The sequence below is a fragment of the Lygodium microphyllum genome, chromosome 4 (genome assembly GCF_053477565.2).
Source record: "Lygodium microphyllum isolate KBCC chromosome 4, Lygodium_microphyllum_v1.1.10, whole genome shotgun sequence".
In the NCBI taxonomy this organism is placed as follows: Eukaryota; Viridiplantae; Streptophyta; class Polypodiopsida; order Schizaeales; family Lygodiaceae; genus Lygodium; species Lygodium microphyllum.
This window is the reverse complement of record NC_141138.1, coordinates 18,376,703-18,402,920: the sequence shown is the minus strand read 5'-3', so window position 1 is coordinate 18,402,920 and position 26,218 is coordinate 18,376,703. Positions and strand designations below refer to the sequence as shown.

At 41.4% G+C, this 26,218-nt stretch overlaps 2 protein-coding genes and 1 pseudogene across 2 annotated transcripts in view; all 3 read right to left on the bottom strand.

The window, feature by feature from the left end:
- Positions 1-26,218, bottom strand: part of LOC148036840 (uncharacterized) — an 85,075-nt gene that overhangs the window by 46,917 nt on the left and 11,940 nt on the right. Inside the window, exons 2-3 of the mRNA XM_087675738.1 lie at positions 6,289-6,513; positions 6,099-6,167 (exon numbers count right to left, since the gene is read on the bottom strand). Coding sequence (XP_087531864.1) covers positions 6,099-6,167; positions 6,289-6,513 — 294 coding nt within the window. The remainder of the gene's footprint in view (positions 1-6,098; positions 6,168-6,288; positions 6,514-26,218) is intronic.
- On the bottom strand, positions 16,668-17,123 carry LOC148036842 (uncharacterized). The gene has a single exon (XM_087677012.1). The coding sequence runs from the start codon at positions 17,121-17,123 to the stop codon at positions 16,668-16,670; it is 456 nt and encodes a 151-aa protein (XP_087533138.1).
- LOC148036841 (uncharacterized) lies at positions 17,790-19,452 on the bottom strand (annotated as a pseudogene).

Sequence of the window (26,218 nt, the reverse complement as noted above, 5' to 3'; positions counted from 1 at the left end):
CTTTAAATTCCAAACATCCCTTCAACACACCCTCAACACGATATGACCATAGCCTCAAGCATCCCCTAGCCACCCAACACCACCATCCCTCTCACCACTAGCAAGTGTCATGGGACTAGTACTCGTCTAGGAGGGGAGAAATGTTAACCCTCAGACGAACAATGTGAAAAATCCAAAAAATCTAAAGCAAAAGACAAAGCCAAGGCAAAAGTGAAATAGTCCTAAATCAAGGAGAAAGGCGCATAAGAAAAAGCGCAAGTCAATACTTTTGTAAAAGAGCGCAAGGCGCATCACGATTTTTTTAAAGAGCGCCGGGGCTCCCACCCGTGCAAATTATAAGGATAGATGGACAGTAGAAAGAAAGCTAGGAAGATAGGAGGACAATGGGAAAAAGAGCCTAGGCCACGACCGGCCATGTAAAAAAAGGGGATAAGGAGATGACCACCCAAAATGGATTTAGGGTTTTGAAATAAAGTTGAAAAGTAAATGAGAAGCTCATTCTCGTGTGTGGCCAAAAGTAGCTCTCTTCTTCTTTTTCTTCTTCTTCTTACTTGCTTAAGCTTGTGCTTGAGAGAGGGAGTGTGACAGTGTGAGAGACTGAGGGAGTGAGTGTGTGAGGGTGAGGGACCGTGGTGGAGAAGCTCTCCATCTTCTTCTCTCTTCTTCTCTTCTCTTCTCTTCTCTTCTCTTCTCTTCTCTTGCTCGCGACAATGGAGCTTAGAGAGTGGAGCTTGAGGATGGATATCACTTGAAGCTTGCACTTGGATCATGGAGCTACCAGAGTGCTCGGGAGAGGAGGCAACTCAATCGGACATGGAGGTAAGCTCACTACACTCGTAGAGATGGATAGCGCGTTAGCTATGTGAGAGGTAGCCATTAGTACTCAGCTTGGAACGCTTGAACAATAAGCGGTCAGTGGGTCTTGGCGGTTGAGCTTGTGCTCGCCTCTACAGATGGTGTGCATGGTTCTATTCTGAATGAAGAGATTAGACGCAAGGCAAGTGGGAAAAACAGTGGATCAGTCTACAATGTAAAAGGAAGAACTGAAAAAATGTATAATGTTGAAAATAAAAACAAAAATCGCAGCAAAAGCAAGAAAAAACAACAAGATGTAACTTGTTATCAATGTGGTCGCAAAGGGCATAAAAAGCCTAATTGCAGATACTTTAAAAGGAAACAAGAACGTAAGAAGCAGGCTAATGCAAAAGGCAAAAAGAATGACAAGGATGGCAGCTCTACCCCTAAAGAGAGAGAAAAAGCAATGTGGCATCTAGTGGTGTTATTGAGAAAATAGAAGATGATAAAGATGTTGATTTGCTGGTTGCATTTTCAAATCCGCTTACTATGACAGTGGAGGACATGTACATCACTAAAACAAATGTGATAGATGCTTTGTTATCAACTCATGATGGTTTATCACAATCGTGGATTGTTGACAACGGTGCTTCTTTTCATGTAACTCCATCTCTGGAATATTTTTATACTTATGTAACAGGTAATCTTGGAAAAGTCTACCTTAGCAACAATCATGCATGTGATATTGAAGGAATGGACATATACTTGGCTCTAAAAAATGGTCAAGAATTGATTCTTCATGATGTTACGTATGTTCCTGGCATCAAGAAGACCTTGCTTTCTGTTGGACAGCTAGACAGCAAAGATTACTTCACTACTTTTGGTGGTGGTATGTGGAAAATACAAAAAGAATCTATGCTAGTCACTAGAGGTGGTAAAAAGGGAACTCTGTATTATCTCTACTGCAAGGCACTTCCTGAAAAGTTTATTGCAGTTGCTGAAGTACAACCACACATGGAGTTATGGCACAAGCAACTTGGACATATGAGCCAACCAAAAGGGTTTGCAAGCTCTCTCTTCAGTTGAAAGAGTTGATGTGAAAAGCTCAAAGCTTGACTTTTGTGATGATTGTGTTTTTAGTAAACATGTAAAGAGTCCCTACTCTCATGGAGCCTCTAGAAAGGCATGTATCTTAGATTTAGTCCATTCTAATGTTTACAACATGCTAATAAAAACTCATAGTGGTTTCCATTATTTTGTGTATTTTATTAATGACCATTCGAGGAAGCTATGGGTCTACTTCCTTAAGCAAAAAAGTGAGACATTGGATGCTTTTAAAAGGTTTTATGCATTGATTAATACTCAAAAAGGTTTAAAGTTAAGATGCATAAGAACTGATAATGAGGGAGAGTGTGTATCTAAAGCATTCAATAAGTTTTGTGATTACAATGGGATTAAACGAGAGCTTACAACTCCTTGTAATCCATCATCTAATGGTGTGGCTAAGCAAATGAATCGCACGTTATGTGAGAAGATTCGGTGCATCCTGTCCACAGCTAATCTCTCGCAATCATTTTGGGAAGAGGCACTTAAAACTGCGGTGCATATTTGCAACCGATCTCCACATCGTGCACTTGAAAGTGGCATCCCTGAAGTGGTTTGGTCTGGCAAACCTGCTTCATATGACCACTTAAAAATCTTTGGCCTCAAATGCTATGTACATGTACATGTTGATAGCAAAACCAAACTTGACATGAAATCTCATAGAGGCATCTTCATGGGTTGTGGAGATGAAGGTGAAATGGGCTATCGAGTTTAGGTTCCAAGCATAAAAAAGGTGCTACGCAGCCGGGATGTGATATTCAATGAGTCAAAGCTGCTGAAAAATGTCACATCTAATGACTCAAACAAAAAGAAAGTTAAATTTCAGCATGACCAGTTACTTGAGCAGCCATCAGCCACTGAAAATTCAACTCCATTTGATACTGATTATGATAATTAACGTATCATTATTGAGCCAGATGAAAATGGGCAGCAAGGGGAGGCTGAACATCAACTTGAGCACCAAAATCAGCATGCTGAAAATGAATTACAACAGCTTGAAATTGTATTACAGCAACCCGAACATGCAGTTCAGCAGCCAAACAATGAGGTCATAAACATTCCCTTAGATGTGGATCCATTACCTAATAACATAGATCATTGGGTAAGAAGGTTTGCACGTGTCAGAAGACCTATAGAAAGATTTGATCCTTCTTTGGACTGCATTTTGCTCACAGATGAAGGTAAGCCTCTTACGTATAAAGAGGCCTTATCATGTGAGTTAAAGAAAAATTGGAAGCTAGCTATGCAAGAAGAAATAAAGTCATTGGGATTCGGTTACATTGCCCAAGGATAGAAAAGCCATTCCTAACAAATGGGTCTATAAAATCAAATGTGTAAATGGCAAACCCAAATACAAAGCCAGACTTGTAGCTAAAGGCTATACACAAAAGGAGGGCATTGATATTCAAGAAGTGTTTTCTCCTGTTGTCAAAATGACCATCTTTGAGTGTTATTTTCCATTGTAGCATATCTATGGATCTTGAACTTGATCAAATGGATGTTAGAACTGGATTTTTACATGGTGATCTGGAAAAAGAGTTGTACATGAAACAGCCCGAAGGCTTTGTTATACATGGAATGGAGCATTTGGTATGTAAGCTTAAGAGAAACTTGTATGGTTTAAAACAGGCTCCTAGACAATGGTATAAAAAGCTTGATGCTTTCATGCTATCACATGGTTTTAAAAGGAGTAGTGCAGATCACTGCTTATATATTAAAAAAGCTAATGATGGAAGCCTTATTATACTTGTGCTTTATGTGGATGATATGCTTATTGCTCGTAAGCATAAAAGCCAAATTAATGCATTGAAAAGGCAGCTGAATTCAACCTTCTCTATGAAGGATTTGGGTGCATCTGATCATATTTTGGGCATGCATGTAACACGAGATAGAGAGCAACAACTCTTATTTCTCTCACAAGAAAAGTACATCAGCAAAGTACTTGATCGTTTTTCTATGGCTGATGCTAAGCCTCTTGGTGTACCGTTTCCACCCTATCTTAAGCTTAGAAAAGCAAATTGCCCAAAAGATGATAAGGCAGCTAGTACCATGAAGGATGTTCTTTATGCTTCAACTTGTGGTTCACTCATGTATACTATGGTTGCAACTAGACTTGACATTGCTTATGCAGTGGGAGTTGTAAGCAAGTTCATGTCAAATCTTGGCAAAGCACATTGGGAAGCAGTGAAATGTATCTTACAGTACCTTAAGGGCACCCAAAGAAAATGTATTTGCTATGGCAAGGGTACGTTGGATCTGCAGGGATATTGTGATGCAAACATGGCAGTTGACTTGGATACTCACAAGTCTACTAGCGGCTATATCTTTACCTTGACGGGTGGAGCGGTTTCTTGGTGCTCTAGATTGCAAAAAATAGTAGCACTCTCTACCACTGAGGCTGAATATATTTCAGCCACTGAAGCTTCAAAAGAAGCAATTTGGCTTGGTCGTTTGGTCAAGGATTTTGGGCTGCCCACCAAAACACCTGTACTTAGATGAGATAGCCAGAGCGCTATATGCCTGGCTAAGAATGCCATGTTTCATGCACGTACCAAACATATCAATGTTCGGTATCATTTTATCAAACAAGTTTTGGATGATGGTCTAGTCACCCTGACTAAGATCCAATCACAGCATAACCCTGCACATGTTCTCACTAAAAGTCTTGCAAAGACTTAACATGAGCATTGCATTAGACTTGTGGGAGTTGGTTAAAGGTTCGCTAAGGACCTTTAAGTGGGAGGTTGTTGGGTATAAAGGCCCTTTACACGCTCTTCCGTGTATATATTACTTCACATATGTGAACCCACCCTAATGGGTGTAACTGTACCATACCCTAAGTATAAATACATTCTTTTCTTCTTTGTGTGTACCACACTAGCACACACCTATCCGAAGACTCACTCTCACTCTATCACTACCAAACACTATTCAGCTCTGAGTCATTGAACTCCTCGATTATTGTGCCTACTCTCAGCTCTCTTTCTCTATCTGCTTCCACCTTGCCTCTTCAACCCCTCTTTCTACTTTCTAGTGCAAGGGATGTGGTCATCCTTCACGATTCTCCAATGTCAGAGAGAGAGTGTGAGAGGGTGCCAGGTGGTGAGGTGGGGCAAGTCAGCCTCATCTATACAGGTATACAAGTGTATAGGTTCCAAAGAGAGACTTTCCTAACACATCAACCAAACTCTGGCAAGTTTTGAAATCCTATAGCTAGGATAGACTTCCACGTTCATAGTGGGCTATTGTTTGATAGAGCAGGATTGGCTCCTAGTCCGCACTCACACGAGGAGACACTTTGGCAATCTTTCATTGATGACAAACAAAGAGGTGCTTTGATTCTTCTCTATTTTCAGATTTTGGTACAATTAGCATCGACAATAAAGTTCTCTCTGAGGCATTGTCTCATGTTTGTGAATGGACTCCATTTCCCAAGCACATCTCTAAGTTCTCCTTTGCAATGTTCTTGTGTTTTCTCTTTCCTTTCTCTCCTGTCTTGTGTTCAGCAATTTATTTCAGCATTCCTTTCATGCTTCCATTGCTGCATCCACTTCTGACAGCTCTTGGTCGCTTCATTGTAGAGCTTTCTAACAATTTCCACCAGCAACGCTTCCAGCAATCACTTTCATACCACACCTAGATCATCATGACTACCAAGAACAGATTGCCTCTGCATCAACCTAATAGCGGTCTTCAGTACCAGTACAATGAATGATATCCTGCGTGATAGGAGGCAATTGTGACAACTATATGCTCTTACCTTTTCAGGAGCCAGTATAAACAATCCCAAAATCTAGGCAAAGCAATTCATATAAGCAGCCGTGATCAGATGAGCAGCAGTATCTATACAGCACATATAGTCAAAGCACACTCATTCACACCTTAAGAATGTCTTGATTTGTAGGTCAACTTAGTAGACTTACAGTGTCAAACCAATGCTTAAATAGTCCCAGAAATCAAGATAAAGCAACCATGGTCAAACCAATCTCAACCTCATAGTATTCAGAAGAGAGGCCAGCCTTATCAACCAAGTACAGCATTTCAACAAATTAACAATTACTGTAAATAAATTTATCCTTGAGGTACTAAAAAGCTGGAATCCTTGATAATGATGCATGGTACAGTTTTCAAGTACATCTATGCATATTGCACTAACATATCTGCCAACAAACTTAAGGCACTACTCAAGTCATGCATACCTCACGCAGTATTTCAGTAGGGAATATTGCTGCATCAAATGTCATTATTGGAGCAGGTACATTCTCCCCCTAGAAACAAAAACAATTAAATCACTCACAAAACAAAGGATTGAGCGCATAATTGGAAAGAGAGATGCATACATGTACTTACCACAACAATTGAGAAGAAAAGGCATAGACATGTACATACCACAACAGTGATCTCATGTTGTCTTCTATAAGATTCTACATCCAAAGTAAGTGGTGGTTCTGCAATGGCTTGCAGCCGAGGTCTTTTATGGAGATCAGGGCTGCTCAAATATTCACTAGCACTGCGCTTAGCAAGTGCTGTTGGAAGTGGAGAACGCCCACCAGCTGGTAGAATACTCTGACTCATGTGCCTTGATTGTGCAGAATGATGCATTCCATCTATATCCTGGATCAATAGGAAAGCAAACATCAGAATTTCAATTATGCATGGCACCATGCCATATTATGATCTTACAAGAGGAGCATACAGAAACAAAGATGCCATAAACTATGTCAGATTACACTCGCAGCTTCCAACTAAGCTTTAATCATCCCTGAAGCAAACAGCCATCAGCAGCAGAAAGCTTAAGTGCAGTGTAAACTTGACAAGTTAAAATTCTGGATCTATTTAACAAAGAACTCAGAAACGCAGAAAGTGAATGAAATAATGAATCACGTACAATGCTAATACAATGAAGGAGCCTCAGGATTCCATGTCTCTAGGATCACTACTAGATGAGCAGAGTTGAGTTGATAACGGATCAGAGCTCAAAGATGATTGCACTGTCTAGGCTGATCAGAAGGCAACACCTATGAGGGAGAATGATTGCATGGAGGGATTCAAAACCAGTACTCCTGGCAAGGGATATTGGAAAAGAGGATTGTGATGATGGACAATTGTAGAGGAAGTAAAAAGCAATCCTCAAGAGCTGTAGGTGGTGACAAATATGAGAGCTGCTGTAAATGAAGATGGCAGCAGTGGAATCAGCAAAACATAAATCTCGCTAAGAAGGATGATGACCGACAGCCTGAAAAAGCTCCACGTTGAAAGCAAACAACAGGGCAACCTAAAGGAAGTCAAAACGCAGATGGAAATTATGTGTTTGGCCTGCTGGCAGCAAGCACAAACGTTGGAGAAGTCATCAGCTGCTTGGTAAATGCAAGTGTTAGGACTGCTGTAAACAGGTCATCGTGATCACAACAAGTGTTGCCAGGCTGAAGTAAGTGAGCGCCAAGTTGAGGCAGCACTTGGATAGACTCCACAAACTGAGATGTCCTCCATGTAAGGGTGTGGACAGCATTGGAGAGTGTTGAGGCATGAACTGATCGGAAGAGGAATGAACGGGCAGCATAAAGCCCATAACACGTCCTATTAATAGAGGACTTTGAAGCAGTCATATCATGTAAAATAAGTGCCAATAAATACACATAAAGCCTTTTTGGGGCTGTTGTATGGAGACCAAATAGAAAATCAATGCAGTATAATTAAATGTTAATGCATGTGATGACTTTGGTTGCTCAACATTCCCTCTCAATGTCACCAAAATAAGAAATGAACTTAATGATTTAATTGGAATGAACTCTAATCCTGATACCCCTGGCTTTTGGCACAATAACCATTGCATCGGCAATGAAGGATTTGACATCAAGCATGCAATGAAGAAGTTTGCAACCTCTACAGTACAAGGGTAAGGCAAAAGAAACAAGATGCAACGTTAAACTTTCATAAATTGAAAGTTTGCACCTTCGGTTTGATAATCATTTGAGAGTTTTACCCAATATCAACTCACTTAAGTTCTAAAGCAAGCCCAATGCTCAAGTTCGCTTTAGTAAGCAACTCACTTATGATTAATTACCCAATAATTAATTAGCCCTTAATGAAATTCGATTTTGATTCTAGTGATTCATTTAGAAAGCTAATTTGGCTATTTGGGGTCTCTTTCTCTCTCATTTGAGAACCTAAGTTTAAAGACACCCATTCTTCTCTTCTTAGCTACAAAAATTGCAAGTTTCAACCATGGAACATGAGCTCACAATGTGTATCGAGTAAAGACAACAGCCAATCTTCTCTCAATATGGGGAATCCATTGGGCAGCTTTGTAATTCCATTTACAACAAGGCATGTTGCTCTTTTCTTCATCTAAATTTCATCAAAATAAGTTACTACAGCACAAGAAGTTGAGATTCTATCTTCTCCTCTCAGATCTCCAGACTTGCACACTTTCTAAACAAATCTATCCCAAAAAAAGTGATGCTTTCATAATTTCATTGCAAGAAATCCCTCTATTTGTTAAAGGTGCCATGTGGGATTGCAAAAAAACTATACAAGATAGTTGTCAAGGTAGATGCTCCATGAAATCGAGATCAAATGCTGGCTGCCATTTTTAGGGTTGGCGAACTTAAGTGCTAAGTTTCAGTTTTGAATACACTAGAGTCGGTTGGAGGCCAACGTTAAAGGTCACAATGACCCTATGGATCAATTGTGCCATGAAAATTTGCTGAAAATATAGCCTAAACCCTATGAAAGAAGGATTGCAACTCTTTTGTCACAAAAAATGCAAGGAAATTTAATTAGGGAAGTGCAAGTAGAACCTGAATTCACATAGTAGGGATCAAGGGCGACTGCCCTTTATTTTTGAGCATGAATTAAATATTGGTTTGTTGTGGCAGCACTACACGTCTAAATTTACTTAATTTGACATTGATGAGTTTAGAATCGAGATTTGCATGTATTACACATTATTTGCAATGTGCAACACTGAGGGACCAAGGTTGTACATGCAACATCACTTTTCCAAGTCAATTGGATCAAGGACAGCATGTATTCATATGCATATACTTGTTAAGAGTGTGAATGGTATGATATGTCGTAAATTTGGTCAAGATTGGCAAGAGCAACTAAGGACACCGTGCTAAAGACAAGTCTTGGCCGATTTACTCAGTGTACAAATTCGTTGCCCTATGGGCCAAGGGTCCAAGAGTGGTGATCACACAATGAATATGCACACTAGGGTGAAACCAAGCTTTCTTCTCAAATAGGATGATAAAACCTAATCAAGCACTTAATTGCAGCAATTAATAATTGAGCATAAACTGAAATGCACACATTACCTTAACAATCTTGGACAATAGACACCTTATTGGCTCCAAAGCTGACGCCCCTTTCGGGATTTCTTTAACTTCAGTTGCCAATGGATCAACTGCAAGCCAAGGTTCTCCGATCTTCTTGGCTAATCCAAAAGCCCCTCATTGTACAAACAATCGGCAAGCAATTTGGGCCAATTGCCCCTTGATTTTTACCAAGACTTACACAAATGAAACCACCAACTAGCCAAATGTTGTCTCAATTCACAATGGATGGCTTGGCCTGGCTACTAAACCCTAATTTCTACAAAAATTTAGGGTTTACAATAGAAATCCTCTTGCTATTCACCAAATTTGGCTGAGATCTACAAAGAATGGCTTAGAAATGCTAAGATCTTTTGAGAATAGACTAGAGAAGGTGAAAGAAAGCCAAGATGGAAGAAATCTGATTTTTTTCATGAGAAAACCCTAAAATCTACCTGTTGTCTACTCCAACCTATATTTAATGTCATCACCTACTGCCAAGCACCTCCAAAATGCTATCACCTGATCAGCAAAGCTGTTGCCAACCCTTGGAAGGTGTCTTCCTACTATCCCCTGCTTGCCAAGGCCCCCAGATGGCTATCTTCTGCATCAAATTGCTATTCTCTAATTAGATAATGAACCAGTAGCTCTCTCTCTTCCCCCATCCCCCCCAAGCTGTAAACTAACTAAATGGCTGAGACCCAACCCTCAAAACCGTTTTCTCACTTTGCATGGGCATTTTTGCCAAGTGGCAACCTTCTAAATCTATTTTTCAACATTATCCAACCATTTAATTAATTTTGAAAATTAAATAATACTGAAAATTAAGTTTAGCCCTTCTAACCCTGCCCAAAATTAAATGTGCTCATCCATAATTAATTTGGCTAGACCATTTGCAAGCTTGAATGGTCCCCAACCTCTGTTGACCTTAGATTCTTGGCATTAATTAATAAATTAATGCTAGTCCCTAGTATCACCATTGACACTTATTAGCCAAACAAATGTCCTAAGGTTAAAACTGACACCAACTGACCCCCAAAGCCTAGCTGGCATAACTTATCACAACTTTGACCTTTGACTCCCATTGCACCCTTGCGGTCTTTGGCCTATAATCATGAAATAATTGCCATGTGCATCCCCTGTGCTAAACAACCTTGCACATTTGATTAGTAACTCAATCAAATGTTATCAACAAGGTTAAAGCATCTCAAAATTTCACAACCCCGTGACACTAGGGCCTTGAGTCCTATAAATAAGACTAAACTATCCTAACCCCAAAGTGTCCTTATTGCATTTGCATTAAGTCACTTCATGACCACTATGACTAATGGTCCTAGCACCCATCTAGATGTCCAAGGATATGACACTCCCACGATCCAAACTGACATGAGACGCGACACAAGCTACTATATCCACAAACATAAAGAGACTGGACATCAAACACACCTCCCAACCATAGAGCAAAATGAGCTCATCAACGAGCCTTGAAGCTAGCAACACCCCGGTCATAACCACATCCCAAGGACAAGCATTCCATACCAACTCACACCATCTCGATATATGGGTGTGTCAGTCTACAGGCAAAGAGTCTAAGAATGGTGACTGCCCAATGAACATGCACACTAGAGCCTTGAGTCCTACCCGACTACCCTAACCTCGAAGTACATTTAGCACTAAGTCACTTCACGATCACTATGACCAATGCTACAAGCATCCATCCAGATGTCCAAGGATGAGTCTATGTCAATGTCCCATAAGCCAAACCCTAATTTGGGAGAATCCACTTATCTATAAATAGACAACTACCCACCACTCAACCCTAATCTTGTTTTGCAAATTGTTGGCACCTCTCTCTACTGTCCACACCCCATTCGTGAAGGATATCTCAGTTTGAGCTACTGTCTATTGCTGCGCACCAATTGGCCCCTGGATCTAGATTGTCTCCTACTACAAGCGATTGTTTGCTGTCCACATCAGACAGGCTGTGTTTGCTGCTGATCTGCTTATTCCAGCCTGCATTCTCCACTGTGCAATTGTCGTTGAGTGTTAATATCATCATTCACAGCTGTGTTTCCTATCCAGCACTGTCGTACAACCTGCCATCTTATCATTGCAGCTGCATTTTGCTGCAGCAATAGTCACCTACCCTTTCTAGACTGGTTTCTACCCACTGCTCACATTCCCGCTGTCCAATTTCATCCGGCACTGCTCACATTCCCATTGTCCAATTTCATCCAGCACTGATCCAAACACTCCTAGATTTGTGTTTGTTGCAGCTGGTGTACAACACTCTCTTTAGCTCATAAACTCTGCCCTAGTCCTAGAGACATGGGAGTTTGAGGTTCGGTATTCACTTTCCATAGTGTGTTTGCTGCATTGAGCATCGTATGTATTCAGCATTCATTATTCATCTTCAGTGTTCATTCTCTCACGGTTACCCTAATCCTAACTATGTTCTTTATCAATCTATGCTTTGTTTTACTCGTGTGTCTATTATTAGTAAACAAGTATTTATTTACGCGTGACAACAAGTAAATTGTGATTCATGCAAGCTTTTGAATAATGATAAAGGCATACCATAACGGGCACCAATATTTGGGGCCTATCATGTGTCATCTACCATGCAACAGCATTCTAGCTCTCTTGTCTATTTCTTGATTTATTTCAAGTGTGCAAGTTGGTTTATGTTCACTTCCCTTTTCGGGGGGGGGGCCGCGTTTTGTTGTGGTGTGTGGATAAGAGATTCTCCACCCATGAACAACTTCTAATATATGGTAGTATAAACACGACACAATCCCAAGTAAGGACAGCTATGTGGCAAGGTGATCAATCATAAGGGAAATACCAATAACCCAAGAACTCCACCCAAGAGTGGCCTTATACGGAGGGACTATAGACAAGATGATAGCTAAGGGTGCCCAAAAAACTCAACATCAAAAGGGAGCAACCAGCTCCGTCTCCACACTAGTGACAACGTGAAGACGTGCTTTATCCTAGGCCTTAACAAAGAGGACACTATCCCCGTCTCTATGCCAAACAAGATGCAAAGAGAGATTGTATTTTTCAAAATCAAATTAGGTTCACATATCATGTCCAATCATACTTCCATACTCGTATGGGTTTGTTGTAAGAAAACAAATGGAAAAAACTGTGAATGGAAGAAGAACGCAAAGGCTTTCGTCAAGGGTATGCAAGATCGCACAATGAATAAGGCCCCCCTTCCCCAAAAAAAAAACTAGAGAAAGATATTCCCCTATGATGGAGATAGGAAATCCAAAAACTCATGAATCACGGCCTCAGAAGTGTACAATGGAAAGGGAATGATCGTCATGAGTGCCAAAGAAGGTATTTGAGGCTACAATGAAGCACAAGCCTAACAACTTCCAAAGGTATGCTTCTTATTACTTTTTTTCTTTTTGTCAAGTGCTCCTATTTTCATGCTTCCACTTCCATTGCGCACTCCGACATAGTAACTTGCTCTTCACTTGAGTAAATTGCATCGCTTTTGAAATGTCCCCCTAGGATCCAACTTGTACACGAGACACAACACAAGCCAAATCACCATAAAAGGAACTAGCGTCGAACTCACCTCCCAACCATAGAGCCAAACGGGCTCACCCTCGAGCTTGAGAGCTAGAAGCACTCTCGGCCACGACCACGTCCCAAGGGTTGGCGTCCCATACCACCAGCCCACACCATCCTGGTGTACAGTTGAATCAGCCAATGGGCCGAGAGTACAAGAGTGGTGATTATACAATGAATGTGCACAATAGAGCCTTCAATCCTATTTATAGGACTTGGCTGCCCTAAGCCCAAGGTGCCCTTAGTGCATTCTCACTGAGTCACCTCATAACCATTGTGACTAGTGCTACTAGCGCCTATCCAAGTGTATGTGCCCAATGATCAAGATATCCACAATAAAATTTTATATGAGTGTCATGATGCGCCAAGCACTAGACACCTTGGCATACATCAAACTTTGGCCTTGGTTACTTGTCATTTTTATTGGCCGAATATTAAGACTATGGTTGAGCCTTATGTATGTGAGTGCCCACAGTGTAAACTTAACAAAGATGGACGACACAAATAGGCAAGGATATTGCATCGGTTACAAATCCTTGATAAGAAGTGGAGTAGCATTTCTATGGATTTTGTACTAAGATTTTTCTATACGAATCAAGGTCATGACACAATATGGGTTGTGGTTGACCGATTGATGAAATTGGTTTGATTCATTCCTACAAAGACAATTGTGAAAAGCCATGAGTTAGCGAGTCTCTTTGTCAAACAACTTTATCGACTTATGGTTTGCCCAATGAAATAGTCAATCACTCCGATCCTAAGTTCACTAGCCATTTTTGGGTAACAGTCTTTCAAAAGTTGGAAACCCAAATGTCCTTGTCATCCACAAAACATCTAGAAACCAATGGGCAGACCGTATGAACAAATCAAACTATGGAGAATATGCTTCATGCATATTTTTCCCATAGACAACCTTATGGGAAGCATTATCTTCCTTAGATTGAGTTTGCTTATAACAGTGCTAAGCATTCGGCTACTCATTATAGCCCATTTATGCTTATCACCGATTGCCACGCATCTCAAAGGAGTGAAAATGCAATTCATAGTTGACTTTCTCCATGATATTCAAGAGAAGTTGATGATTGTGAGGAAAACCATTAAAAGAGCCCAAGATCATGCTACGTTTTATGCTAACCAACATCATACTCCCAAAGAGCTCCAAGAAGGCATATGGGTTTACCTTAAAGTCCCAAAGGACTCCAATTCAATGACTACCGACAAATGCTATATATAATTGTTGAGATATTGCGGTCCTTTCCAAATTACCAAGAAGATAAGTAGCGTAACCTATGAGTTAGATTTACCATGAGAAATCTGAGTCTATCTTGTACTCCACGTGAGTCGTTTGAAAGAACGATTGGAACAAGGTGAGTAGAATATTTTGATTGAGAAAGTCCTGCAACTTAAGAATATTGCTAGTTACATTCCACTCAAACTCGAATTGGTTTTTGACCTTAAGACTAAGCATTCCCATTGGACCATTTATCCCGAGTATTTGGTCAAGTGGAAAAACCGGCCAAAGATGGAGTCTACCTAGGAGTTGGTACGTTCATTAAAGAGTCATTTTCTTCACTTGAGTCTTGTCCCTTTTATGGTGAGTTTGGCTTGTGTCATGTCTCGTGTGTAGGTTGGATCCTAGGGGAACATTTCATTTGTATCAAAGCATCAACATGCAATTAGCTCAAGACTTGATGATGTACACAAAACCACTTTTGCTTACAGAATCATGATAACTCATGCCTAACAAGTATGCCTTTTTCTTGTTAAGGGTGGTATGGGGCACTCTTGGCAGGAGGGGCATGCACGAGGGACACATATTGTGGGTGGTGGATACGAGGGTAAGGTATATTTCGTATCTATACTCGGGTTTTGTATTGAGGTGATGCTACCGCACAAAAGGTTTTCAATTGTTCTAACGGTTGGGAGTCTAGGGAGTGGCCACTCCAAGGCTATGGCAAACCATCATTGGAAATTGAAAAATTTGTGGTATGATAACATTTCATCTTAATGTTAGCACCAATTTTAACGTTAGTGTGGCATTAAATTGTAGCACCATTTTCGCATTTGACGTTTATGTTAATGCTACCATTAGTTTTAATGTTAATGTTTTTATTATAATTTAATGTTAGTATAGTATTCTAGATGTGGGTGTCAAGAAGAGAGAAACACCGACATTTTATAGCCTAAAGAGAGAAAGACTATTGAGTCGTAGAGATAGAAAGGAAAGACTATTGAGACTATTGAGTCATGTAGAGAGAGGACAGATGTAGGTAGACATGAGAAGACGGCTGTTGGCAGTCAGACTGTCACATTGCTGTGACAATGAACAGCATCAATGAGAAGGAAGGCAGGTACAATGACAAGAGAGGCACTAATGACACAATCATGGCAGGGTAGATGGCAATTTGCACTGTGAAAAACATCAAGTTGGACTACCATTTCAAGCAAACGGAGAGATGTAGATGCCATAAGCCACATGTTGGTAAGGAAGTCAACGTGTAGGGGGGTCAACTCCCCTTGGACATTGACGTGGAAGTATCTCCTATTTGTTGACACATGTGGTCAAATGCCAACGAACCCACGTTTATTTATTCTTTTTTTTAAAGAGCACAAAAGACAAATTAAGTTTGAGCTTGATCAAACATTATTATATATGGCTTTTAAAATCTCAATGCCTAATTGAATAACCAAAGCTATCCCTTCTCTTTACTCCACCCAACTTCAAAAAACCAAAGAAAAAAAAAGACGACTCCAGTTCCGCATTAAATGCAAAACGTTTCTGCTTCTTCTACTCCTCTCTCTCACACTCCTTGAACTCCAAAACAACTTTTCTCTTAATTCTCTCACAACCTCTCCCTTTGTTAATACCATGTCTTCTCATGGTGTATCCCACTTGGATACGTCCATTCCTGCAAAATCTCAACACATGGAGAATGCCTGACCGAACACATGCATTGGTAGCATCCCAAAAATTCTTCTTTTAAGTCCGAAGGAGATTCGTCCATTGTAGCGATTCTCCAAGCTCAAGTAAAGGAAATGCAACACCAATTAGCCAAGCTCTGCACTCCCCATTTTCCGTTTGTGCTTGCAATCATGAGGACGTTGCCTCTTCAATTCCAATCCAATCCCTTTAATGGAAAGAAGGAATATGATGAGACAAACATCGACTCATGGCTGGCCAAATGAAGAGCGTATTTTAGTTTGTATCATATCACTCAATGCATCAAGCAAATACAAATCATGTTACAAGGGAAGGCGTACACTTGGTGGGTTGACTTACATCCTCAACTAGCAACTTGGGATGATTTTCAATCCATGTTTCGAAAATGTTTTGTGACCAATGACCAAGGTGGTTCCATACGTAATGTCCGGCATGTATAGATACGTACTATACGTCGTTCTGTATGGATAAATTTTTTATGTACGTAAAAATACGTACCTTTGTAAAAAAATAATAAACAAGAGGATATTTTAGGGTGTTTCCCACTGTACATTAAGCATAAAGATATATACATTCCCTACTTAGTACTTATGACCATGTCACATCACAATTGAAACCTTTAAGCATTAAACATTTAACACGTGCATAACACTGAATAGTGAAAACTGAAATTTGAGACTATCAAACTAACATTGAGGAAGTCTACATGATAAAGAGCCAAAACATAACACAGTACACTGCATCAACAACGTACAATTGCTAACAAGGAAGTTAGGAACGATCCACCAATGTGACAAATATCAAGTCAAGATGACTCCTAATAGAGCATATATATGTCATAAATAAAAACACCCAACTGAAATATATGAAAATTCAAAATTTTTAGATCTAACTGTAGTCACTAGTGCCCACAGTCCACTGCCTAGGCTCTAGCAAAACTCATGATCAGAAGAGGACGATGATGAGGCTGAAGAGAGCATGTCTCCATCCGCCACGACATTGCCATCATCATCAAACTCTGGCTCTACCATCACAGGGCTTGTAGCCTGGACTGCATCACCTAGATCCTCCTCCTCATCAGTGTGAATGAGACGAACTGCCTCATTCTCACGTCGCCGAGGAGTCCAAATGGGTAGCTTCCCTCTGCAAATGCCTTTCCGTCGAGCACTCTCTGGATTTGCAGCTTGCTCACGTAGTGGAATGCTATAAGCACGTGCGCGTGACCTCGTCACACGCCTATCCACCTCCTCCATCTCTCTATGAAGCATACGCAAAATCTCCTGCTCGTCCCTAATATGCTGGTCCTCATCTGTGATCGAATGATTCTGATCAGCCACCAGCTTTATACGTGAGTAATCAGCCTGTTCAAGATGGCAACATAGCATACATTTGTTAACATTGAACAATAATGTAAATTTTAAATACTAATAGAGATATAATATTTCATAGCTACTAGTTCGAACCTGCTTGGGTGTCCCCAAGGAAAGGTAGCACGCACAAGCCTCATATTGGCCCTGCAGTACACTAACTTCTCCAATTGAGAAGTGTTAAGGCGATTCCGGATCTTTGTATGAATCAAAGAATAAGCACTCCGATTGCGCTCACAAGCACCCGCTGAGCAATCCTGCATTTGCAGGTGTCATTGGCTTGATAATTGCCATTGCTACACTTGAGAGAGTGAAAGAGAGAGAGAGAGAGCACAGAGAGTGAGTTACCTGTGACAAGATACGTAGAGCCAAATAAGTCAGACATGGAAGACCTTGCCGACCATAACTCTGCTACGATGTGAGAGAAAGACTAGTAGCCTCCGAACGCAATGCCACCGCCCATGAAAATGATGGTCCCAAGTTATTCATAAAGCTGCACATCTCTGCATCTATTTGAAGCTGCTGCTCCTCGTCAAAGATACGTGCGATGAACTTGTATTTCAGTTGCATGAGATGTTGCTCATGGAACAAGCCTGGGGTCTTGTAGAAAGGATGGAGTAAAGGAGTCATCCCATGAATGGGATGACTCGTAACTTCCACCGACGCTCTACAAGAGTCAAGATATCATCTCGACTGTAAAAATCAGCAACATCAAAGTTTAAACACATTGCAAGGCCAATGCATGTGCTATACTATATAGCCTATGCATTAAAATTTAATAATAAGTAAATAGCATATGCAAGCAGCCATAAAGAAGTACAAGAACAAAATCTAGTACTTACCACTACTGGGACAAGGCTTGGCATGCTGTGATATGGCTCTTCATCTGCATGAAGAGGTGATAAACCAGACCCAATGTGGAGCCCTCCATGTCCATAACTCGTAGCATCACATACATGGGCTGCAAAGCCACTGTCAAATCCTGCACCTCTGTCCAAAAAGACTCATCTAAGATACGCCTTTGAATGGCTTTGGTCGCCTCTTTTTGTGGATGAGACATATCCCTCCACTTTGGGTCCACAACTGTCTGCAAAAGTGAATCCCTAAGCTTGAAGAGTCTTTGCAACACCAAAAACATGTATGCAAATTTGGTCTTGGAGGGCCGCACCATATCTAGATTACTATGGCTACGAAAGATGGCTAAAGCCTGATGCTTATTTCGAAAGAATGTGGTCATCCTAGTAGCATCTGAAATTGTGGGCTGCACCCAAGGTAGTTTGCCTATGTCCTCCATAAGCAAGTCTAGACAATGGGCTGCACAGGAGTCCACACAATGTGTGGGAACTCTACCTTCACCATTTTTCCCATTGCCTTGCAGTTGGATGCATTATCTGTAACAACTTGGACCACATTCTCTTTACCAATCTCCATGATGGCTGTACGAATATGCCCATAGATAAACTCACCTGTGATCTTCTCTCCTACCTTCCCTGCATCTACAGCACGCAAGAAGTAAGTACCAAGACAAGAGGAGACAAGTATATTTATGATGTGCCGCCTGCGTATATCACTCCATCCATCAAAGATGATGGTGCATCCAAACTGCTGCCAACCAGCTTTCACTGGGACCAATGCCTTATCTATTAAGGCCTTTTGCTCGTCAAGTGCAGTGGTGCGCATTTTTTTGTAATCCAACCCACACCATGAATCTGTAGCACTAGCACCCACTTCGGCAATGGCCCTAACCATCCTCTTCCATTGCTCAATCCTTAAGACATTGAAACTGATGTTGCACTCGATGAGAGTGCGAGCAATCTCCATCTCAGCCACCTTCTGACGCTCTCTCACCCAAGACTGAGAATGCACACGTGAAGGCAAGGTGGTTTGCCTAGGCACATGCACATCATTAGAACCTTCCTCCTCCTCCTCCTCCTGTATGACACGAGCCCTCTTCCTACTAGCAGATGGCTGCTCTGAGGCAACGGGCTGAGACACAAAACTCTCCTCTACCTGTGTAGGAGGATCACCAAACTCCCCAATAAGAGCATTGTGCAAGGCGTCGTGTTTTATGGGATCCTTGGCCTTTTGCTGCTGTCCCCATTGCTAGGAAGTTCTCAGCAATCAACTTCTCTCGGACAACTTTTGGCACCTTCTTGCACGCGCTACAGTTGTTTGTGCAATTGATGCCTATCAAATGCTTCACCACACGCGTAATTGTACTGGTCAATGTGAAATTGGAGAATTTGCATGACCACCTGCGACTACCTGAACCAGCTTGCCCGGGAGTGTTGACGATATGGAGTATATTGGTATACTCCTTCCAATAGGGATTGACTGGTTTCGGCATGATGGCTCCTGGAGCAAAATAAGAGAGAAAAATATCAATAAATATGTGCACGCGCGTGCACAAGAATCAACGCGAGCAAGTGTGCACGTGCACGTGCGAGAGAGAGAGAGAGAGAGAAAAGAAAGTCCATTACGCGAGAGAGAGAGAGAGAGAGAGGCTCCGACATGCATGAATGTAAGTCCACACAGAGAGAGAGAGAGAGACCGCAGAGAGAGAGAGACAGAGAGAGACGAGACGTACATGGTCTGTGCATGCTGGCGCCTCCTGTAGCTCACGTAACCTGCAAACACTGAAACAGTGAACACGTTTAGGGCTTTTGTCTCATTTTGCTCAGGAAAATCCACAAATAACCAAGCGATGCAGAAATCGTTAGGCACATCACGTTTTGGGCCCCAAATTTTACATGAAAAAAATGATCACGTTTTTTATGTTCCATACGTACACAAAACGTACAATCAGTACGTACCGTACGGTAACGATCCGTATGTACGTACTGAACCTACCTTGCCAATGACCGGATTGAAAATTTCCAAAAATTATTTAAGCTTGATCTGGGGAAGAAAAGCATGGATACATACTCACAGAAATTTAAAGATTTATTGCATAAGACGAAGACCTTGGATGATACTCAAGCACTCCTCTATATGCAATATCTTTTTGAATTGTGGTCAGACTACTAGAATGAGGTGCTTCGCAATCCTCTTCAATCACTCATGGACCTCTACATGTATACAAAGAATTTTAACAATATTGGTTGCAAATAGGGACAATCAATCAACTGGAGGTTGCCATTAACTTACCTCAATCTTTAGGTCAAAGAAATAATCTACCCCAACAGCAACTCGTCAAATAACTTTGAAGTTGCACAAGACAAAAAGATAATAAGTGTATGGTGACTTGCTATGAGGATTGCTCGAAGGGCCATTGTTCCGTATGCCATCACACAGATCATTTCCCAGTGATCACAAGTGTCCCCAAAATAAAAATGCGAAGTCTACTTCCAAGACTTCAGTAAATACCCTTGAGGCTCTAGGTATTTCTTCTTAAGTTTTATTTAAAGAATGTTTTGTTAATGCTAGTAATAGCAATAGTAGTCCCATTAATAAAACTTTTTTAGTTCACATGATCCTTTGGTTCTTGGAAACCACAAGGCATATAAATGGCCAAGATGTTACAATTTTATTCAATAATGATTCTACTCATAATTTTATTTCTTCTCACTTGATGCAAGGTCTATGACTACACAATACCTACTAACCAAGTTTATCATGTCCGATATGCAGAGGGCTCTATAGCGGATCATTAGGTTTGGTTGGTATAGAACTTGGATTTTTCAATTCAACAATACCATCAAATCATGGATTTCCGACATATGAGCCTTGACCATGTGGATGTCATTCTTGGAATACCATAGTTCTTTGAAAAATATTCCTCCTTGCATATTGATTATAAAAATCATGTACTTTATTTTTAGTTTAATCATCGTTTTCATATGATCGAGGCCTGTTTACCCTCCTGAATCACAGACAATAATGTACATATTATTTCAACAATGGAGTTTTCTCAATGTTTTTTTGATCCAACTGTTACTACTAACATTTGTTTTGTTCAAAAAGTTCAATTGTCTGATAATCAATGTACTTTGATTTTTTTAATAATAATCTCAATACAAGTTCAGATGTGACTAAGTATTTGGATCGGATGTTACATAAGTGTGTTGATGTTTTTCTGTCGAAGTTACCTCACGAACTTCTATCGTCTTGCAAAACCTTAGACCATCATATTGAAACTTTGTAAGATAGCCATTCCATCTCTTGGCAACCTTGTAGGTTTAGCTCAAAAGAGAAGGACAAGATAGCTAAGCAACTTGAGGACTATTTGGCTAAGGGTTATATTGAGCCAAGTAAATCCCCATGGGATACACCTATACTCCTCGCCAAAAAGAAGAATAATACAATGCACTTCTATGTTGATTACAAGGGTCTCAATAAAGTGGTCATCAAAAATAAATATCCATTGCCAAAGGATGGATGATCTTATAGATCGGCTTTATGATGTGTACTATTTCACCAAAATTGATCTAAGATCCAACTACCATCAGATACGGATAGCTTCAAGGGATGTCCCAAAAACTACATTTCGAACACAAAATGAACATGGTTAATTTTTTGTTCTACCTTTTGGATTGACCAATGCATTCACAACTTTCCAACAAATGATGAATGATCTATTTCGAACATATTTAGAAAAGTGAATAGTCATTTTCCCTGACAATATCCTTATTTATAGTAAGTCCTTGGAGAAGCATGCTAAGTACTTGAATATCATCTTATATCTCTTAAGACAAGAAATTGTTTGCTAAACTATCCAAGTGCGAATTTTTTCACACCCCCCTAGGATTCAACCTACACACTAGACAGGACACAAGCCAAACTCGCCATAAAAGAGACTAGACATCAAACTCACCCTCCCAACCATAGAGTCAAACGGGCTCACCTCTAAGCTTAGAAGCTGGCACGGCCATGACCACATTCCAAGGGTTGGAATCCCATACCACCAACCCACACCGTTCCAATGTACGGATGAGTCGACCAATGGACCAAGAGTCCAAGAGTGGTGATCACACAATGAATGTGCACAATAGAACCTTGAGTCCTATTTATAGGACTCGGCTGCCCTAACTCCAAGGTATCCTTAATCCGTTTGCACTAAGTCACCTCATGACCACTGTGACCAATGCTACTAGCGCTCATTTAGATCTCCAAGGACATAACAACTTTCCTTCTCTACCTCACATGCAATTCTGTTGATTGAAGCTATTATACATGTATTTTCTCCTCCTCATTGTCATCTGCTTTTGAACAACTAAGCACAAGACTTGTTTCCTACCTTGAACACCTGCTACTATTTGCATTTTTTCTAGCTACGCTAGCATTTCAACTTTCTATCTGACATTTTGAGCTAAACTATTTGCCACTACTGCTCCTAACTCTCCTTCCACCTATGTTTTGCTTTTTCCACATCTCCATACTTGCATTTTTGTATTAGCTTTAGAGAGGGTACTCATGTTGGTCTTCGTGTTTCTACTAAACTCACTTCATTGTTGTTCCTATTGTCTACAATACTCATGTGCTTGTAGTGTTGTGTGAACTCTAGACTCTTAAACTTTGTTCATAATCTCTCGAAAACTAAATCATTTCGCCACCCCAAGTATCTCTTATTTCCCTATTATATCCTCCATTCCTTTGATGACAAGTTGCATGGTTCTAATTATCATACTTGGACTACTATATAAGGGCTTGGTTTGTACACAAAAGACTTTGGTATCTCGCCTTTGAAACAAATTCTCATCCTCAATGACCTTAAACACTATAGTTTGGTTGGAATAAAGACAACTTTGAAAAAGCAATCCTTGATTGTGACATGGACAACCCTACAACATATCCGGCAATTCTCCACTACATCTCCAAAGAGATCTTGTCAATTATTACTTCCTATGGCAAGGCTTTGGAGGCGTGAATCAAGCTCCACGGCTGTCGTGAGAATATGTATTTTTAATGTTTGGATTTGCCATTATTAAGTTGTGCAAGTGTGAGATACACATGTGAAGTGCAAGTCAATTAAGTCACATTGATTATCTAAGTATCCCCATGATCACTAGGTGACATTGACCAAAGTTGTATAAAATATGTTGAATAGGTACTTGTGAATGCCTAGTGTCAACTTGGGCCTAGGCCATTAATTGGCCATTAAAATGTCACCTAGTGATATTGAGAACTAAGCATTAAATTTTCAAATTTTGAATTCTGAAATTTAATTAATGAATGCTGAAAACTACAATTAGAAGGCTGCCAAGTGTCAAAACAAGTGACCAAGTGGCAAAAGAGGCTGCCACTTGTTAAAATTACCCATGCAAACTAGGAAAGGACTATTTAGGGACTAGCTAAGGGTCATTCCTGTCAGAAGTGGAGCAACGGTGGAAGCATAAACATGTGCTGAAATAAACTGCTGAAACACAAGACAAAAAGAGAAAAGAAAAGAAAAGAACACGATACAGATGAGAACTCAGATGTATGCACGGGAAATGGAATCCATACATCTGAACACGAGACAGTCGCATACAACAGTGAGTCACTGGCTGCGTGGGCACTGGCACTGGCTCCTCTCTCCACAGAGTCTGCAGATGGTGAAGATGAAGTGACTGACTGAGGAGGAGCCACTGAGTATAAATAGGCTGAAAAAGTGGGGAGCAATAATGCTGGTCGGACAACATTTAATGCTGGCCGACTGGTGCATAAAATGCCCCAATGGCATAAAATGCCACACCAGAAAATACCTAAAATACCTAATAAAAATGCCCAGCCCAGATCAAGCTCAGACTCACACATGAGCTGACAAATACTCTGCTAACACCCTCTCTCAGATCATTAGTGATCTGATACAATACAATAGTACAAGGAAAAGGGATCAGAAACTATACAACATAGAACCACCAAGTAGAACCATGGATACCCAAGCAGTGGGTGATCAAGCCACCACCAAGGTGCCTCGGAGAGAACCTGATGTCGATGTCGATCGTACCAAACACCTGAAAATAGAGAAGATCATAGCATGTCTCTGTGTCCATCACCAATGTCTCGCAGTAGCATACAAGACTATCCTGTCAAAAATGCCGCTGAACATATGTGACCATGGATTCGCCGCCTTTGGCCAGACCGCCAAAGTGTCCCCTCATGTGAGCTCCAGACGAATGCCTCCCGCTCTCTGTCAGATGACCAGCTCATCATGAACCTGGATGTCAATCCCAACTCCAGGATTTGATTCCGCCAGACTGAAGTCGATGCGCCAAGGACGGCCCTCTCTGGAACCTGTGCACCTGTATAAAAGTATAGATGAGGCGCGGCTGCTCCATCTGAACACCCGCTCACACTCCCTCTCTGGCACAAGAGAGTCGTGAGGGATGACCTCATCACCACCACTAGAAAGCAGCCGAGGAAGGGGCCACCAAGCCCTTCCCGCGATCCGAAGAAGAGGATCCCTTCCGCGCCTTGGACTTCACCTTGGTCGGAGGATCGAAGTCGGAGTCTGATGAAGGAGAGGACTCATCGGTAGAGTCAGCATCCCGCTTCGTCTTCTGCTCCTTCTTCCTGGAAGCCGCTAACTTCTTGCAGTCCTTTCGCAAATGTCCCTTCTTGCCACAGTGGTAACACTGGGCCTTCGACTTCTTCTTCCCGTCACCCCTCGCTGAAGCTACATAAGCCTCACCTCCATAATGTGCCGGAAGCCGCCCCTGTAATCTCAAGGATGCCTCATGCTCAAGAAGCATCGAGGTCATATATGTAAAACTGACAGGAGTCGATGATGTCTGCGCCCGCAAAGCATTAGCCACTCCATCAAACTCCGGGGGGAGCTTGTAGAGGACCGTCCCGACAAGATGCACCTCGGGAAGAGCAGATTGCATGTGCCGAAGCTGGTCCTGTACCTGCGTAACACGAAGAAGAAAAGACCGAATAGTATCTTTCGGCTCAAACTTCATCTGCTGGAGCTAGCCATAAAGTGTGACGGCCCGCATGGTGGAAGGTGCCTCGTACATCTGCTGCAACTTCTGCCATACTTCAAGAGATGTCCTACAGGAGGTAACCGCCGGTAAGACCGCTTCAGAAATACACCGAAGCAACGCCGAGTAAGCACGGGCATCGTCCGAGTCCCATCTGAGCACCGCTTCCTCATGGTTGTCCTCATCAAAGTCTTCAGGAAGAGGAAAAGGACGGAGAGGTTGAGCAAGAGCTCCACAGACGATGTACCATAGCCGCTTCTGCACAAACCAAGCTTTCATGACAACACTCCATGTGAGATAATCAGGTCCATGTAACTTATCATCAGTGGAAGTGCACGGAGGAGCCATATGGAGAAGATAAGAAGAGAAGTAGAGAAGAGATGGAATTTAGAGAGGAAACACAACCAAAACACAAGCACAGACTACAGAAAATGAGAGTTCACATGCAATAGAACCCAAAATCTGATCAATAGAAGACAAAAGCTGCTGCAGAAAGTCAAAAAATCAGTCAAAAACTGCCAAAAACAGCAAAAACGGCCTGAAGGAACAGTCACCCAGCCACGAGAGATGCTGAATCAGCAAAACACAGGCTATAAAAACTGGAGAAAAACAGGTAGAAAACTGTCGCCAGCAGTTGCAGATGAAAAACGCAGGCAGCAGAGGGTGCGGAGGCAGCAGGCGATGGCAAAACTGCAAAAAACGCAGGCTGAAAACAGCCCCAAAACAGGTCGCCTGGCTGCGGCAGCAGTTGTCTGATCAGCAGGGGTACAAAACAGTCCTGAAATCAGCAAGAAAACACAGCAGAAACACAAATCCTGAAAACTGATACCATGTCAGAGATGGAGCAGCGGTGGAAGTATAAACATGTGCTGAAATAAACTGCTGAAACACAAGACAAAAAGAGAAAAGAAAAGAAAAGAACACGATACAGATGAGAACTCAGATGTATGCACGGGAAATGGAATCCATATATCTGAACACGAGACAGTCACATACAACAGTGAGTCACTGGCTGCGTGGGCACTGGCACTGGCTCCTCTCTCCACAGAGTCTGCAGATGGTGAAGATGAAGTGACTAACTGAGGAGGAGCCACTGAGTATAAATAGGCTGAAAAAGTGGGGAGCAATAATGCTGGTCGGACAGCATTTAATGCTGGCCGACTGGTGCATAAAATGCCTCAATGGCATAAAATGCCACACCAGAAAAAT

Coding starts and splice junctions, on each gene's coding strand:
- LOC148036842 (XM_087677012.1), bottom strand. CDS start 17,123: ATGCTATGTTGCCATCTTGAACAGGCTGATTACTCACGTATAAAGCTG.